Source organism: Nycticebus coucang, chromosome 4 (assembly GCF_027406575.1).
Source record: "Nycticebus coucang isolate mNycCou1 chromosome 4, mNycCou1.pri, whole genome shotgun sequence".
In the NCBI taxonomy this organism is placed as follows: Eukaryota; Metazoa; Chordata; class Mammalia; order Primates; family Lorisidae; genus Nycticebus; species Nycticebus coucang.
Genome location: NC_069783.1, coordinates 993,100 through 1,011,858, shown reverse-complemented (window position 1 = coordinate 1,011,858; position 18,759 = coordinate 993,100). Strand labels below are relative to the sequence as shown.

At 53.8% G+C, this 18,759-nt stretch overlaps 1 protein-coding gene across 1 annotated transcript in view; it reads right to left on the bottom strand.

The window, feature by feature from the left end:
• Nucleotides 1-301: 301 nt before the first annotated feature.
• TPO (thyroid peroxidase) overlaps nucleotides 302-18,759 on the bottom strand; it is a 56,934-nt gene continuing 38,476 nt past the window's right edge. The window contains exons 13-19 of the mRNA XM_053587714.1: nucleotides 17,133-17,264; nucleotides 15,830-15,929; nucleotides 4,742-4,874; nucleotides 3,708-4,585; nucleotides 2,516-2,654; nucleotides 730-924; nucleotides 302-418 (exon numbers count right to left, since the gene is read on the bottom strand). Of these exons, the coding sequence (XP_053443689.1) occupies nucleotides 302-418; nucleotides 730-924; nucleotides 2,516-2,654; nucleotides 3,708-4,585; nucleotides 4,742-4,874; nucleotides 15,830-15,929; nucleotides 17,133-17,264 (1,694 nt within the window). The remainder of the gene's footprint in view (nucleotides 419-729; nucleotides 925-2,515; nucleotides 2,655-3,707; nucleotides 4,586-4,741; nucleotides 4,875-15,829; nucleotides 15,930-17,132; nucleotides 17,265-18,759) is intronic.

The window sequence follows — 18,759 nt, the reverse complement described above, 5'->3', positions numbered from 1 at the left end:
TTCTTCCAGGCCTCATGCCCTTATTTTGATGCAGTCTTGGCTGTGGAAATCATGGCAGGAGACTGTGACGCGCTCCCATTCCAAGTGCGGGGACTAGGGCTCCACACGTTCTTCGTCCCTCTGTGTTTTCTCTGAGGGACAGTGTCATCCTCTGTTCAGCACTGCCGACATCCCACCTGCCTGCTCCCAAGGAGGACGGTGCACTCCTGAGGCTGAGGCTGCATAGACACGCCTTACAGAGAAGCTCTCACCTTCGGAGGGAGACTTTGCATTACAAGAGCTCCCTGCAGCACAGAGGCTTTCACTTTGGGGGGCAGATACCTTCGTTTTCTGAGCTCAGCAGCAAAGTCCAGAAGATGAGTGCCTCTGTGAGTGTTCTTCCCCGACCTCTCACCCTCATTCCCCGGTCTGCCTGCTCCTACCAGGACAGGTGAGTGAGCAAGTGAGCAAGTGACAGGAGGCTGTGCCCTCGGCATGTTTGGGGTCTGTGGCTTTGAGGAGGATCTGAGAAGCCACCAGGGACTGTGAGCACTCAGGACACAAAGCTCCTCATGTGAACAGCACAGCAAGAAAGTGGCGATGTCCAGCTCCAGGCAGAAACACTCAAAAAGTAAATTTAAAATGTTTCCATGTAAATCAAGCACACTAGAAGCAAATAGACGTAAATTCTTTCAGCAGAACAAATGCTAGGTCAGGAAACAGCAGTGATATTGCTGTTTTCCAAGTTACCCAGAAGGTGGTGCTGTGCGCGCAGCATTTGCCAGGGTCAAGTTTCCCCGTTTTCTTCTCCACTGAGAGGCCGCTTTGCTCAAAAGCCGCACCCCAAATGAGGTGGCCAGGACTCATGTCGGTGAGGGCTGGAGTAGGGTAGGGGTTGTACATTCGGAACCTGTGCTCCCAGGTGACTTGGGTCACTGTGTCCCTCTGTGCCAAATACAAGGGATGGGCACTGTAAGGCGAGGGGAGGGAGGGTGTGGCTCTGATCAATTGATTTGCCAGAGTTTTTAATGAATAGCATAGCAGAAGGTTTAATAAGGGAGAAGCAACAATCTGAACAGCAAACACAATTTTGGAACGTTGGGTTTGGGGGCAGAGGTGATGGGCAGTCGACTCCACTGCAGGGCTGGTGCAGACAGCTGACTGTGATTGTGTTTCTGTTCCTTCTTGACCTTTCAGCTGCTGTGTGACTCTAGAAACTTCCACTCACACCTGGAACTCAACTACTCCTCTACCAAATAAAGGGGCTGTGCACAGTGACTTTTGGGGGGGTCACTCCAATACAGGACAACTCCACTGCCACTGTGCACAGTGCACCTGTGAGCGGCCCAGCAGAACATGAAAGGGAGGCCTCAGATGGGAGTCCGTCAACTCCCTACCCTGAGCCAGTCGCACACAGCGCCCACCCTCCATTCTAAGTGGATTGACACTTGGCAGAGCTACAAATATCCCTGCAGCTGATCAACTAGAATCCGGTGAAGTTACTCAGACCCCAAATAGTCTGATTCCGAGGAGAAGCGTTAGGGTTGAGGCACTGAGGAGACAGCACACGTGTTAAGGTTCTTCTCACTGGCAGGTCGGTGAGTTGATCTCACTGGCAGGTTGGCGAGCTAGAAATTTTCAGGACATTGAGCCACAGACACTCAGTTATTCTGGGACTCTTATCACATGTGCATGGGCCCGGGCTCTCCAGAGAGATGGGACCAATAGGAGAGATGAATGGATAGATGGATGGATGGATAGAGATGGGTAGAGAGAGAGATGGATTTATATATAGAGAGATTGATATATATAAAGGGAGTTGGATATATATAGAGAGAGATGGCTAGATGAGAGGGATTCATTAGGAGGCTGGCTCTTGTGATTGTGGAGCTGACCAGTCCCAGCACAGGCCGTCTGCTGGCTAGAGAACCAGGGAGGCTAATGGTATAGTTCAGTCAAGGCTGAAGGCCTGAGACCCCAGGCTCTTGGTGCAAATGCTCGAGTCCAAAGGCCTGGAATTCTGAGTCTCAAGCACCTGGTGGGCAGGCAGCTGGGAGCCTGGGGACACAGAGGTGGGGGAGGGGCAAAGTGCAAACAAGCAGAATTCAGTGTCACAACATTGAAGGTGGAGGGACCATTTCTAGGGATTACAAGCATGTGTAACATGGAAATACATGTTTAGGGAAAAAAACCCAGAAGGACTCGGAACTTTCACAAAAAAGGCCAAAGGTCAGGTGGCAAGGCTCACTACGACCCATGCTTTGAGAAACCTGAGCATTTTACCAGGTCTGTCCTTATTTGGCAAACAGGCTTAATGGTGACTTTTGAAACACAGGTGATTTGCAGGATTTAGTGTCCATGCCATGTGTCCTGGTCAGGCTGTCGGATGACGTATGAGTGTTCCAGCCCCGCATGACTGAACCCCAGCAATGCCTGACCTCTGTTCCCTGCGGTCACAGCACACACTTCACATAGGCAGTGACGCCCGAGCTAGGAGGGGCTTTCATAGAGGACGCCGATCCTTCATCTTTATCACCCTGTTACGCAGTTTCCGACGCCAGGGAGCTCCACCTGTTCCCACAAGGCAGCTGAGGATCCGCTTGGGAATGCCGGGTTTCCCGAAGGAGCAAAGGCTCCTACATGCAGAGGGGGATTTGGGATCTGCCAGTAGGACCCTGCAGGAGAGAGTCATGCTGAGCACTATCCCCAGCTGGCTCGCAGAGCTGCGGACACTTTGCCGTTGCCCTGGACTATCAATCAGTGTAATTAGGTGCCTGGTGGGAACACTACCCAAGTGTAGCTTGGAAAGCAATCATTTGTGCACCTGGGTTTGCAAAGAGCCTCTCTCCCATGCCAGGGTGGTTCTGAGCTTGGGAGGTGGGGCCAAGACTAACTCTGCTCCCAAAGGAAGGTACCCAGGGCTCTGCCCGTCCCCAAGGACAGCCTCTGCGTGGGCACTGGGTATCAGGAGGGTGGGCTGACTATGTCGGGCAGGGCTTTTGTGTATGTGTGGTGTTTTAAGTTTAAATTTTTATGTTTAATTGACAAATAACACTCACATATATTTACACTGTAAAGTGTAATGTTTTAATATGTTTACATTGCAGAGTGACTAAATCAAACTCATTAACATATCACCTCACATACTTTTTTGTTGTAATGAGTATGTTTAAAAATCTATTATTTTAGCAATTTTGAAACATACAAGACATTATATTCAACTATGGTCTCCGGGAAACTTTGTGTTCTCTGACCAATGTCTCCTCCAAACCCCAGGGACGAGAAACCACAACCCACTCTCTGCTTCTTTAAGCTCAAAAGTCAAACTCATTCAAGTGACTTTTTAAGATGACATCAGTTGGGGTCCTGCATACAAGGTAAAATGGTAAAAAGTAAATTTAGACTGATTTTTTTCTACATTGATTATAACTCTTCAATTTAAAAGTCAATATTTTGTTTCAGTTTCTAATTAATCTCCTGTCTTCGAGCCAATTCGCAGATGGTGATGAGAGTTGAAAGTGGCTTGTCCAAATGAAAGGCATTTTCACTTCTCTCTTTGGTTTGCTGATTCTAATTTGTTCATTTTTTTTAAAGTAGGTTCAAATTTTGACAAATTATTATTCTAAGTACAAGTTTTTACGAGTGAACCTAGAGGGGGAGAGGGCAAGAAGTAATGGAGGACGCCGCCATGCACAGGGACGCAGAGGCCCAGGTGATGCTGCACTGACCCCTCCATGCACAGGGACGCAGAGGCCCACATGATGCTGCACTGACCCTGCCATGCACAGGGATGCACAGGCCCACGTGATGCTGCACTGACCCCTCCATACACAGGGACGCAGAGGCCCACGTGATGCTGCACTGACCCCGCCATGCACAGAGACGCAGAGGCCCACACAGTGCTGCACTGACCCCGCCATGCACAGGGACGCAGAGGCCCACGCGGTGCCGCACTGACCCCGCTGTGCACAGGGACGCAGAGGCCCACGTGGTGCTGCACTGACCCCTCCATGCACAGGGACACAGAGGTCCACGTGATGCTGCACTGACCCCTCCATGCACAGGGACGCAGAGGTCCACGTGATGCTGCACTGACCCCTCCATGCACAGGGACGTAGAGGTCCACGTGGTGCTGCACTGACCCCTCCATGCACAGGGACACAGAGGTCCACGTGATGCTGCATTGACCCCTCCATGCACAGAGATGCAGAGGTCCACGTGGTGCTGCACTGACCCCTCCATGCACAGGGACGCAGAGGTCCACGTGATGCTGCACTGACCCCACCATGCACAGGGACGCAGAGGTCCACGTGATGCTGCACTGACCCCTCCATGCCCAGGGACACAGAGGTCCACGTGGTGCCGCACTGATCCCACCATGCACAGGGACGCAGAGGTCCACGTGATGCTGCACTGACCCCTCCATGCCCAGGGACACAGAGGTCCACGTGGTGCCGCACTGACCCCACCATGCACAGGGACGCAGAGGCCCACATGATGCTGCACTGACCCCGCCATGCACAGGGACACAGAGGCCCACGTGATGCCACACTGACCCCGCCATGCACAGGGACACGGAGGCCCATGCGGTGCCGCACTGACTCCGCTGTGCACAGGGACGCAGATGCCCATGCGGTGCTGCACTGACCCCGCCTTGTACAGGGACGCAGGGGCCCACACAGTGCTGCAGTGAGCCACACTTTCCCCTGGCCCCCAGGTGTAACTAGAAGGAGCTGCCTCCAACAGAGCAGGCGAAACCCACCTGCTCCTTGTCCGGGGAGGCAGCACTACGCCGTGAAGTCCCCACTTCTTGACGTTTTCCACATCCCGTTTGGGAAGTTCCCTCTCCACCTCTCTCTGTGATTGGCAGTGTGGATTTAGCATCAGAACGTGACCTGCGGGTAAAACACACCTTGTCACTGCTGCCCACTAGGAAGAACCCACACTGGCCAGCAACACGCTCCTGTCACAACTGTAGTCGGAAGCCTTTGTGCAAACCCCAAGGACACTTTCTCTCCGATTTGACCAGGGACTTGCCTCTCCCCAGGGTCTTTGTCTGTGTCTGTCCGGGGGAAAGTTGCAACTCGGGCAAGTTGGTTCACAGTGAGGCGTGTAGGTCCCAGCTGAGTCAGGACAAAGCCTTGTCAGGAGGCGGCCCTGGACCCAGGAGGAGGGTCAGAAGGGCTGCCCTGGCCCCGCCCCACTCAAAGCATTCAATCACACTTTAATTATTAAAGAAATCACATATTTGTTAAATCACAACAATTATGAGGGAAAATTTAATTATGAAACTCATGCCCACTTCTCAACTCACTCAAATTACCCAAATTCATGTCACTGTCTTCTCCATGTTCACTCTACATGTGATTGTATTGACCTGTGACCACCACACGTGTGTGTGCCTGTGTGGTCCTGTGACCTGTGACCACTGCAGTCATGTGTCTCTCTGTGGTCCTGTGACCACTACACGTGTGTGTCCCCGTGTGGTCCTGTGACCTGTGACCACTGCAGTCATGTGTCTCTCTGTGGTCCTGTGACCAGCTGCCCTGTGGTGTCCCTGTGGTGCCCATGGAGGACACGCACTGACCAGCCCCTCCCTGACAGAGGCCTTTGCTTTGTTGCCACCTGTGCTGTTGGACCAAACCCTGCCTCTGTGCACAGGATGCCCCTGCCCCTCTGTCCTGCAGGCACCTCCTCTGGTGCACTCCCTGAAGGAGGGGTCACTGAGCACACCCACTGCACGCAGCTCGCACCTGCCCCCCACAGCCCGCCTGCCATTTCAGTGCCATTGGTACCTACCAACACCCCTTCCCAGCATCACTGAATCGTCACTGTCATCACCATTGTTGTGCTTTTTAACTCAGTAAGTTTAAAGGGCCTCACAGGATGATTCAACATACGTTTCTTTGCTGACTACCAAGAATGGGTTGTGTTTCATCAGTGCCACTCTCCCCTGCTGCTGGTCCTCAGCGTCCTGCCCTCTCTCCCCTGCTGCTCTGATGCTTGTCGCCTCCGACTTGTGGGAGAGACACAAGCTCCAGGGCATCCGCGGTGTCGTCTGCACCCAGAAGCTCCATGACCAGATCTTATGGTGACACAAGCACCACACACAGGACTGGTTACAGTCCCAGGGTCTCCAGGGTGGGTCCTGGTGTGGCCAGGATTGAGGTAGTAGCAGCTGCTTCAGGTCGCTCTCACACACTTCAGGACACCAGTGCCCTGGGGCTGGGTGTTTCAGGGTCTCTAGGACCAACTTAAATGCAGGAGGTTCTGTGAGGGGAGGACCCAGACTCTGTTTCAGTCCGCAGCTGAAGTCAGACCCCGGGAAAGAGAGGCTAGCTCAGTCAGTGTCAGCCGAGTTCGTGGCTGCAGTGGGGACAGGGGTCTAAGGCCCCTCTGTAGTTACAGGCTGACACCGCATGTCAGCAGCTCCTGCAGAAGGGCTTACGTCCTGGCCCCTTGGGATCCACAGTTAAGTGTCACCTACTGGGGCTTAAACAGCAGCCTGTTCTTCGTAACGGTCCAGGAGTTGCCAGATTTTGTTCCTGCAACCCCCAACCCCCACCCTCCTGGACTGCAGAGGACACAAGTCAGCTGTGTCCTCACATGGCAGAGAGAGAGGACACCTGTCCTGTCTATCTTCACAGGGCAATAATGCTACTGCGGGAACCACACTGGAGGCCTTCTAACCTCCCAGAGGCCCTGCCACTTTGGGGTGAGACCCAGCAGGGCAGGAGGTGCCTCTGAGCACACAGAAGGAACAGGTGCACTGGCCTAACCCTAACCCTAACACCTAACCCTAAGTCTAACCCCTAACACCTAATCCTAACCCTAACCCCTAACCCTAACACCTAATCCTAACCCTAACACCTCACCCTAAGTCTAACCCCTAACCCTAACACCTAATCCTAACCCTAACCCCTAACCCTAACCCCTAACCCTAACACCTAACCCTAACCCTAACCTCAGCCAGCGCCCAGAGCCTCCCTCTTAGCTAGCAGCTTCAGATAGAACTTTAGGTCACAAACATGACTCCTGGCTTCCAGAAAGTGACGTGCAGCTGGCAGTGGGGTTGCTACTGGCCAGAGGCCTCGTCCTGCAGGACACACTCTGGAGACTCTGGAGCACCTGCATCCTGGCTTCAGAATTTTCTTCCCTGGTTAGGGGCCTATGCACCTGTGTAGAAGTGTCACTTAACATCTGTAATTATTAGATTTATCTTTTTACCCCTATGACAAAACTGTGAAGGAAAAAAGGATATTTAATAAAATTCATGTCATAAGATAGTTTTTATCTCTATTGTAATGGAGACGAAAATGTTTACTATTAGAAAATGATGTTCAAGGAGGTACTTGGCCCAGATGTTCACCAACACCTTCTGTGACATCTTAGAACTGCCGCAGACAGCCAGACGGGCACCTTGCCCCTCACTCGTCACCAGGCCACTCCTCACACTCATGCAGCAACTCCCATCCCTGGGCTTGGCTGCAAGTTCACTGCAGCGCCCAAACACCAGAGCTGTGTCTGCCACATCCTGTGACATGAGAATTGGCAGCTGAATATTTGGTTTTTGCCCAAGTCCCTGTATCACATGTGCTGAAGGGAACCAAGGATATGTCTCTGCTGGTTGTTGGGGTGGGGCCCTGGCACCTGGGGCAGGTGGATGGAACGGGCATTGCCGTCTGGCCTCCGGTGTCTGCACACAGAGCTGGCGTGCTGGCTGCTGTCCCCACAGAAAGCAGGAAGACAGCAATTCACACCCGCCAGGGCCGGAGGAGGCTCGGAGTTGGCTGGTCTGGTGCAAACAGCTCAGTGCTTTCCGGGCTTGGAGTTATAGGCTTGGATTTACCAAAGATGAGAGATGAGAAGCATCTCTGGATGTCCTTTTTCCCAGTTTCTTAATCTTATCCTTTGACAACAGTCATGGGGAAGTGAGTCATCACAGAGAGGTCATGGTCTGACAGCGCGGCTGACTCTGAATTCCTGGACTCTTGAGAAATTCACACATTGGGATAAAGACCGCCTCCTTGCCTCTCATGAGGGGGCAGTCAGCAGGTGATGACGTGCAGTCACGGTCACCTCAGGGAAGCCACGTGGGCAGCAGACTCTGTCCAGTGAGCTTGTGGAGATTACTAGGTCCTGTGTCTCCTCCGGGTCCTTCCAGGTCCCCAGCCTGTAGCAAGCACCTCTTCATGTCTGCCTGTCTAACACCCGTGATTCTTCAGGAAGGGCACCAGGTGACACAACTGGCATCCACTGATCACAGAGCTCCCGAGACTGGGTCCAGCTTCTGGTATGTGACAGGGGTCACCGTCTTCCTTTAGGAAGTGGGCACGCTCTGTGGCCTGGGTGAGCTGCAGGCCAGAAACAGGGTCCTGGCACAGGGCATAGGAGGGGGATCTTTTCCCCTTTCACCTGCCCTTCCACTGGAGTCTTGTGCGCTCCTGGCTGGGGCAGACTTCTGGGCAGGACACAGAACTGCCTGGGGGGGAGCAGCGTCCCACACACACTGCGTCGATGGGTGACCATCACCTTCCGGCCTTCACCACCTGCCCTGAGCCAACAGTGTTGGCTGAGTGACACTGAGAGGCGTTGGAGCCCACACTCCAGCTGCCCGGGAGGGATATGAAACTCCTAAACACTGGCTGTTTTCTTCCTCATGGAACTGTGGGTCACTCTTCTCCTGTGTGTGGTCTGACTGGGGTCAGCACAGCAGACAGCAGCATTTGCTTACCATTCAGAGGACAGAACCAGGCTTTAACCTGCATCAACAAGGTCGCTAAGTAGTAACTTCCTCAGAGCGTGGTCACGGGAACGGACTGGAGCCAGTTGCGCGAGGCCTGGCCCAGCCGCCGCAGGCTGGGATTTCAGTGTGCGTCAGGTGCTGTGTGAACATGCTTTGTCCTCTTAGCCCTCTCTGCTCATCCCTGAGACACTCCTATTCCTCAGTGTGTGACGCTGTCTTTACGGTCAGGGACAATCTCTCTTAGGGAGCCAAACTTTACCCTCATATATGAAAAATAAAACACACAAAAGGGAGACTTATCACACAGAACCATATTAAACATGGAAAAATGCTGAAACGGATGTGCGTTATCCACACCAGCCTAAAGGTGGGGCAAGCCAAGCGTCCACCCCCAGATGAGTGGACAACAAAACGTGCCACCACAAACGCGTGTGACGGGACAGCGCTCGGCCTTACCAAGGAAGGACATCCTCGCACCTGCCGTGCATGGATGGACCCTCTGGGCACTCTGCCGAGTGAAACACACCAGGCACAAAAGCACAGGCAGAGCCGGGCGACCCTGCTGAGAGGCAGGCAGTACGTGGGGGGTGCCAGGGCCGGGTGGGGGACGGGGAGCTGTCACCTAGGAGAACAGAGTCCCAGTTTTGCAGGATGAAAAAAATCTGACGGGGACAGTGGTGACATCTGCACAACAACGTGAATGTTCTTAGTGCCATAAACTGCACACTTAAAAATGCCCCAAATGGTAAATTTAATGTTATTTGTGTATTTTACCCCAATTTGCCAAAGAAGAAGTAAAGGAAAGACTACTAGGATTCTGGTGTGAATTTTTTCTCTTCTTAGAAGCATGACTTCAGCAGATGTCACCAGGCCAAGTCTGTGGGAGATGGCAAGTGGGGCTGCACACACAGAGTGTGCCGTCTGCTGTTTGCTTTCGCGGGCTCAGACCTGGCATCCAGCTGTGCAGCTGTGGGTTCAGCCGGGCAGGGCGATGGGCAGTGAACAGTATCTGTCGCCTCCTGGTTAGTGAGCCCTAAAGCTCACTGGCCTGCCAGCTCAGGGCAGGACTGGCCTGAGCCTGCAATGATAACAGAAGCCAGCACTCCCGGCATGCCGGTCTGCCCTGAATGGTCCTGAGGCAGGCCATGTCCTCACTCTCACCAGAGCCACCAGAGCCTGAGGCCACCTCCACCAGCAGGCAGCACGGTGGAGACAGGAACCTTGGTCCACTGGGCTCATGGGGACATTCCGTGTGCACCAACTCGTCTCTCTCCAGAGAAGAGTTCACACAGATCCAAACGGAGGCCACGGTGGGCGAGGATGAACTGAGAGCTCTGCACAGTGTGGTGGGGGTGTTTGATGAGATTCTACATTATATCATTCGATGCCGAAATTTTTTTTAAATCACTTTTCTATCTGGGAATGATGGAAATAACTAAGGTTATGCTATTAAGTGGATTTTATTTTATTATTTCAAGGCGCCATCTGACACAGAGACACTGGGTATTTCTGAAGATGTGTCCAGCAGTGTAAGGAGAGGCGCACTCAGCACCCTGCCCCAGCATGGACGTTGGTCTCTGCAGGACCCTGTGTTCTCTGGAAAACTCCTCTGACAAAACGGAAAATTTAAACTCTCAGTTCAGAAAGAATCTCAACGATTTTCCCTCAATGCAGCGTTATAATAGTGACCTTTTTCTTTTTGAGTTTTCTTCTTGTAACTGTGATACAAATACTTGCCCTATGGAATGAGTGACAGTATTTCCAGGGGTCTCCTGAAGTCCTAAAGCTCGATGCCCCTTTCCCTTTAAGTCTATTGATTTCCTGAAGTGAGGGGCCTTCTGCACAGCTCTCTGGTCTAAGCAGAAATGGACTGGACACCTCCCACAGCCCTCTGACTGTCCGAGTGTCCAGCCATCCCTGCCACGTTTTTTGGCCCTGAGCACCCCACTCCCTGGCCCCTCACCTGCACCTCTGCAGAGAGGCTCTGGAAGAATCTGGGATTCAGCACTGGCAAACACCCGGGGTCATTGTGGCCCCAGGAGGTTGTATGGACACCACTGGCACTCTGGGGCAGGGGGAAGGCAGAGTCCCTGAAGTGACTCTGGGCATCTCCTCTGGGAGAAAGTCCCGCTGGGCATCTCCTCTGGGAGAAAGGCTGCCAGGACCCAGCTGCTGTCAGCCCTGTAGCCGGGTCCACTTCCTTCTTCCTCCACTGGCCACTGCCTGGGAGAGGGTGGCACGCGTGACTGTGGGGATGCACACAGGGCCAGGGCTGGGCATGCAGGGGCCACCTGGGAATCAGCACAGGACAAGGGGTGAAGAGGGGGAGGGACACGGGGTGGGCAGCCCCTATGTTCCCTGCCTGCCCGGCTCTGTGTGTGTTCACACTCAGGTGTGTGTGGGACAGAGACAGATAGACGTAGAGAAATAGAGAGAGAGAGAAATAGAATGAGACAGAGAGACGGACAGAGAGAGACAGAGATATAGAGACAGAGAGGGATGGAGGGAGAGCGGGAGGGGGAATAAATGGATGTGAAGGTGGATTAACAGAAGCAGAAGCTGGGGGTGGGTATTGACTGTGCCTTAACTACTGAATTAGAACTTTACGGGTCTGACTTAGGGTGAGAAACCGCAGCGGGAGTTTGGAGAAGTGTGCCTGGCTGGTGGCTCTGTATGGGCACAGGAGGTGCAGGGCCACACTCGGGCCACTTTATGTGGCAAAAGATGCAATTCTGCTGCCCTCTTCAAAGTGACTGGCATGAGAGCACCATAGCAGGAAAGGGACAACGCCATTCCCAGTGCCCTCCTCTGCCCCCACTTTCCACCATTCTCATCCGGTGTCACCTCCGGGAAGTGACAGTGACACTGACCCAGGTTCTTCCCAAGAACTACTAGAGGCAGACAGCTCTGTCCTTGTCCTAAAGCTGCTCAGCATCATGGCCTCCAGGGTGGGGAGGTGACGAGGAGAAGGAGGGCTCTGCTGCACAGTTTTGGGGCTGCAGGTGCCCGGGGGGGCTCCCTGGCAGAGGTGTCTTCCAGGCTTCTGTGGGATTTCTTTGCTCTGAAAATGGGACTTTCCAGGTGAGTCCCCACATGACTTTGAAATTTAGATCACCCATGTGGTGCCGGTAGCCTGAGTGAGTGTCTAGGCTACAAGTGGAAGAGGGACCTGCCTGAGGCACGGCAGGGTGGGGGGCTGCAAAGAAGCCCTGTTGAGTGCTTCCAAGGTGCCACATGGGGCTGCCCCTGAGGTTTCAAGGGGAGTATGGGGCCTTAGCCCCAAGAGGGGGACCCAGGTGGGCTGAGATCCTGGAGGCCACTCCAACGTGACTCAGCTTCGCTGGGTGTCACATACCCACACCTGCCTGACAGCTCCCACAGGCGGGGGAGGTACAGTCACCACCACGTGTGGCAGCAGCTGCACCCGCTCACACGCCCTCTCTCACCTGCAGAGGGGCCTGGCTCGTCCATACCTGTGACCCCAGCACCGAGCCCATCTCTGCTTCATGGTGGGGCACCCTATATACAGGACGAGTATAGGACGAGGGGTGTCCTTGCAGCTTTGCTGGGGGAGGAGGCGGGCAGCAGAGCCCCAGGTCCTGTGCCCCAGAGGTTACAGGGTGAGTGTGCAGGCCTGAGCCCCAAAAGCCACACTGGGAACGGCCTCTGAGGGGCTGATGCTAACGCTGGTGGCACTGTCATCTCTCTGGAAATAACCAAACACTGACTCTCCGAAGGTCTAGTGACAGCACCCTGGTGCTTGTGTGTGTCCTGCACAGACCCCAGGCCTGTGGTCATGATCTAAGGAGAATATTCTATGCCCTCACTGACTGAACAGACCCCAGCCAAGAGGACTCCAGACAAACCTTAAAGCTCAGTTCCCAGCCATGGCAGGATGGAGCATCATGAAAATACTTTAATCCACTTACTATGCTGAGGAATGTCCCCTATCCCAGGCGGCACCCAGGCCCCGGGGACAGGGGCCACTAGCTGGGTGGGGTGTGGCCCGGACAGGCTCCAGTTCAGTGTGTCCCACATGGGCAACCCAGGCTGTCAACAGGAAGGAGAATTATCTCATGGTCTCAGCTCTGGGACCTATAGGGATTCCCACCCACGCTCCTGCCTCTAAGGCTGCTGTGACAAATGGCCGTAGGGACGAATCTGCACACCTTACTCAACAGCTCCTGTCTCAAACACTCTGTTCAAGAAGGTTCGGCCTCGAGTGGACTCAGCCTGCCCTAGTGCAGGTAGCCTGGGGGGCGGACAGCCCCGTCACCTGGCACACAGGTCACATTTTGAACGGACATGGCTCTGTTTGGGAGGCAGGTTAATCTGGTAGCTGGAGCCAGGAGCGAGAACGCCCTGGCCGCAGCTCAGAGAGAAGCCTGGATCCATCAGTGGGAAGATGCAGGACCAGGACAGGTGAGTGACCCGGCAGTGTCTGAGGAAACCACGAACAGTTTCTTTCAGGTTCACTGGAAATAAATGCAAACTGTTCGTTTCCCAACGTGCACTATTTCTAGGAGTAATCGATGTGAAATACTTTCACTGGCACGGGGCACAGGGAACAATTGACAGAGAAAAACTGAAAAATTACACTTCAGAAACCCCAAAACTAATGATGGTGAGAAAGTCCAGTTGGTCTTGCTGAGGCCCAGCAGACAGTAGCCAGCATGACAAAGCCATCTCTGCCCCTCTCCAGCTGCTGCCTCTGGGTTCCCACAGACACCAGACACCTGCTTCCCCAGACCAGCCCTAAAAAGTGTTCTGTGTAAACCTGGCTATACAGAAACTCTCTGACCTGCCTCAGTGGACGGTAGGCCAGGAGATCCATGCTCCAGGGGCACCCTGCTGGGCCCCCACTCAGCCCCCATCTCCACTCCATAGAAATTACCTAAATTGGAAATAGTGTCACATTTTTAAAGTTGAAAAATGAGACACAAGGAGGGGTGAGGCCTGAGCTGAGGTTGGCCTGGGAACCGCTGGGATTGTCCTGCATGAGTGACCTCCAGTTAAGCTCAGTCACAGATCTGGGCTCCATGGCATGTCACAGGCCACTATTCTCTTCCAGTCCTAGGCGGCCCCACTTAAGGCTCTTGCCAGGGAACCACCTTCCGTTCCTGGGCTGTGGCGTCCCTCCCCAGAAGAGCCCAAAGTGATCTGTGGCCACTGGTCCCAACAGGTTTAATGGGCCGGGTGATTGTCACTCTGCCACCAGACTTAAGGGAATAGCTGCTTTCCTTATGGATGTGGTTATAGGCTCTGACACTTCTCAAAATGATAAGGCGATAATAATGTTTACAGGCACGTTTAAAATATAAAATTATGGATAGTAAATTACAGTAATATCAGCATTTATAATGTAAACTTTTAATATATAATAAGTACAGAACCCAGCTAATGTGAAGTTGTTTACCTACAGCCCAATTTTTCTCACTTAGTTGATTTCATGGGGGTTTTAATTATTAGTCACATCTAAGAATTTAAGCCCAAGTGATTCTTAACACACTGGAAACATTCCCTGACCCCAGGCGCCAGAGCTGGGGCCCTGTGCAAAGCTGACAAAGTGCTCTGCAGAGAGACCTGCGGGTTATTTCAAAACCACAGACCACCGTGCCTAGGAGGGCGTGGGGGGTCCTACTCAGACCATGTTCCATTTATCACACTAGTGAAAACTTTATTTCCAAATAAGATCATCTTCTGAGATTCTGGGGATTAGAATTTGAACATGTAAATTTATTAAGAGATTCAACCCTTAGCAAGCACCTAACGCATGTGATTAGAAGATCAAACAAGATAGTGACTAAAACATACTTAGCCTTGGAGACTGAGCCTGAGTCAGACTTAGCCTGACAAATGACTTCTACTATTACTATTACCTGTCTGTTTGGAGAATTTCTCACAGCTATTATAGGAATTGTGGTGGATGTTAGTTCTGTTGGAAACTGTGAATCTACTAGGAAATGTATCACTTAGAAATCAAGGACCAGATACATCACAAACTCATGTGCAACCTAGAACTCATGTCAACCTCAGTGGCTGGCACAGAGGTCCTGCAGGGCAGCGGAAATGGGCCCCCAGAGATGGGACGAAGGGCAGCTCATGGGCGCAGAAGTCCCTACCAGGTCCTCGGACAACAAAACAATAGGAAAAAAAGGCCATTGCTGTTGATTCTTCCTGAGCCCCTTTGAAAATAACAGTGAGCAAGGATGATGTTGGGTGCTAAGGTCCTGCCAAGTTTTAAAAGCCTAGTTTTTGTGAAACGTGAAAAACGTGTGAGGAAGTTTCTTTCTGGGTCGGGCAGGCATTGGTGCGCTGAGAGAGCCCTGAGGTCTGGAATTGCTGAGATGTGATTATGATAGCACAACTGTGGGGTGCGTGCAGTGGGCTGTGCGGGAGAACAGTGAATGGGGTGTGGTCTGCGGAGCTGTGCCCTCCAGAGGCCATGCGCTGAGCTGGGCTGAGCTGAGCCGCCGTCTGAGGAGAAGGCAGAGGCGACCGTGGTGCTGTCAGCGTGACCCTGCAGGGTGCAGACTGGGCAGCAGTGGTTTCTTGTAGTCTACACTGTTATTTTTTGGAATATTTCCCATTTAAGATGAACAATTGTTCAATGCGTCAACAATGAGTTTAGCTCTTAAGAATCACAGGATGAGAAGCAGCAGCTGGGCGGGGATGCTGAGTCTGCCCAGCAGGGTTGTGCAGAGGATACTCACGGAGGGAGCTGTTAGTTCTGGCTCTGAAAATCTGTGCCATTTTTAAACTTAAAAGCTCAACTTGCAATCTCTGCCCTTGAGGGAGGGGATATGATTGAAGAATAAAACATTCTATCCATGGTGACCTTTTTTCCCTGAGAAACCCTTCAAGAGCCTCTGCTCCCAACCCCAGCACATTTCAGTGCAGCCATCTGATGCCACCATGCTGTGCTAGTTACCTTCTAGTCTCGCTATTAAAACATAATGAAAGGACCCAGAACTTCTAATGCATTGCACAAAATCGCTCCTAGACCAATGCCTTTGAGGTACTGATAATCCGTACTGGCCTTGGGAAAACAAGGCAACTTCACTGCCAGCCGTGCCCAAAGACAGATGAAGACGTGGCACTTACCACCTGCAGATCACTGTCCAGGTGAGACCTGCCAAGCCACCGACCAGCAGGGCGCCCAGAGTAATGGAGACCCAAGACGCCTGCGGGAGCCTCCCAGAGTCTAGGGTACAGAAGGAGACCAGGTTAGTGGAGCCTGTCGCCTGACTCAGGGCCACACCCTGTCTTGGGCCACAGGACTGCAAAGTAGGAAGACTTTCAGGGGGCAACCTGGCAGGCTGTATGCAGGCAGCCTTCCCTGTCATCAGTGTTGAAGCTGTCCCACAGGACGGGGAACGTCCCCTTCTGCCCAAACCAGGGAGGCTTTCAGTACCCTCTGAGTGAGGCTGCCACTGACCCTGGGGACCCCGAGAGGCCTTGGACAGAGCTGGGAAAGTGGGCACAGCATGGACTTTGATGGCTGCTGCAGGAGAAGGCTGCATGGTGAGGGGACAATATGTGGTTGGTGGGCTGCCTGAACCCTGGTATAATGGGAGCCTGCCCTTAAGCTGGGGCACAGGACGGCCACAGATTTTGGATCTGCAGGTGTAGCGATCATTATCTCATTTCAGAATAAAGTTAAGCATGGACAGTGGAATCGGACAGAAAGTTCTGGACAGAGGGGAGAGGTGCCTGGAGTGGAGACCTAGCCCAGGACTATGGTCTCTGTAAGGAGATGACAGCTGGGGCCGGAGTCACTGTGAACCCAAGGGTGGTCTTCCCACAGTGTTGTTACTGACATGTCTCCACTGCCCTGTCAGGTCAGGTCAGCCCTCCCCCTAAGGACATCTGCACTGCTCTGTCCAGGTCACCTGAGTGGCTGTGTGGCCCCGAGCATGTCACTCGACCTCTCTGTTCCCCAGTATCCTCTTCTGCAACATGGAGCTGAAACCAGCACATCCCTCTGAGAGGAACTTCACCAGGGACGCACTGAGCTGAGTGCTGGGTCAGGCCCACACATGCAGCCTTGGTGAGGGCTGGAGGGTGGGCAGTGTTCCAGTCCGGAACCCAGGGCCCTGCCATGGAGGGGGATGTGCAGAGGCTGACCTGGGAGGAGCACCCAGGGCCCCACTGGGACATGAGTGTCCTGTGGGGTCACTGTCAGAGGGGCGGGGGCTATAATGGAGCGGACACCCTGAGTGCCTGGAGGCCTGCAGCCCATGCAACCCTTGCTTTACCCCAGCAGGGTTGGGGAAGGATGGTTGCAGCATCAAGATGCCATCCTTCCCCTTCCCGGGTGGGATGTTAACTGTGGGTGTTGACCCTGGGCGTACACTGTTTTTGTTTTACCAAAACTCTTGAGTGGACACAGAGAGGAGGGGCTCACCTACACAGGTCCTGCTGTCCTCCGCCAGCACGAGGGGGTCAGAACAGACGCATTGGAAGCTGCCCTTGGTGTTCTTGCAGCGTGCGGAGGGCTGGCAGGGGGGCTGAGCCAGGGTCGTACACTCGTTCACATCTGCACACACAGGGCCAGGACAGCCATGGGGAGGGGTGGCCAATGTCAGCCCTTCCCATGGGGCACTCAAGGCCTGGACAGAGGCCAGCCCCTCGCCTCAGTGCCTGTCTGCAGAGGACAGGAGGATGTGCCTGCTGCAAACTCCTCCTCCCACATCCTCATGGGCTCCAGCCACCATCCGCTCATGGGCCCAATGGATCCTCCCAGCCTGGCCCTGACGTCCTCCCTGGGTGTCCTATCCCTCAGTCATAGGCTCCATCTGTGGCCTGGCTTTGACCCTGAGGGTTGCATGTGATTTTTCTGCCCAACTCCAGACAAGTTGTTTCTTAGGCTTCCTCTGGACACGGCCACAAAACTCAGCTCATTCCAGGAGCCTGGATGGCAGGCTGGGTCTCAGGCATCAGCACCTCCCTGGGAGGCTGCAACTGCCCCAAGGGAGGCCACTGGGCTCAGCTGTGGGCGGGCGCAGTTTGGAAGGAGGCTGTCCCGAGGGCTCCTAGGTGGCCAGCAAGTCCTCTGAGAGGGAGAAGACACCATGTCCTTCCGTTCCTCTTCGGGGCATTTGTGGGAGCTCCTGTGGTGTCTGTTGCTCTGGCCAGCGTGCGGAGAGCTATGACTATTTTTGACCTGGCACAGGAGATGGCCGGGGGTGCCATTGGGGTTCCATGCCCTGCACTACAGGTGAGGATGCGCCACCTGCCCTGGTCTCCTGGCCCTAAAACCTGTGACCAGTTACCTGATGTCCTAGACTCGTGCTTCTAGCCAACTCACTACACAAGTTTTCTTCAGCAGAACGTGAAAACCCTGCTATCCCTTTGCACAAGATCTGTGAGCACCGCACACTGAGACGTGCCGCACTCCCGGGCCTGCTCTGCGGGAGGGGCACCAGGGGCAGAATCTCTTCATCTCAGAACCCCAGTGCCCCTGCACCCCGAGTCAGAGCGAGGGACTCACCCAGCATCTCAGGAAAAATGCTGGACTTGGCCCCAGACTCCGGCCCCCAGGGACCCAGGAACACGTGTGTACATGAGCAGCCTCACAGGACAGCTAGGGTGGGTCGTGGCCCAGTGCTCGAGTTCTGGGCAGAGCTGTGTCCCAGGGGCTCCACGCAGCCTCCCCAGGCCAGGCCAGTGTGGCCTGTGAGCACAGGTGGGCCTCAGAGAGCCTGCTGGAGGATGCAGCAGATTCTCACAGTATCAGAGTTTCAATAATGACAGTAGCAACAAGGCCATGGTCAGATGCGAATGCGACCCAGGGTAAAGGACTTTCAAGGGACTGGAGCTCGTTGATGGAGCTCTGGCTACCCTGTGTATTTTGTTTCTAGACATCCATTCATGATAGATCCAACCACGGCCCCTTCACAGGTAATACCCTGGAGCAGCCCCAGCTGCGTGCACCATGTGCAGAGCTGTGCAGCCACACAGCCAGGCATGCGGGGCCTGCGCAGCCTCCCTGGCCAGGCGGGTGTTCCCTGAGGCTCCAAAGCCATCACTTA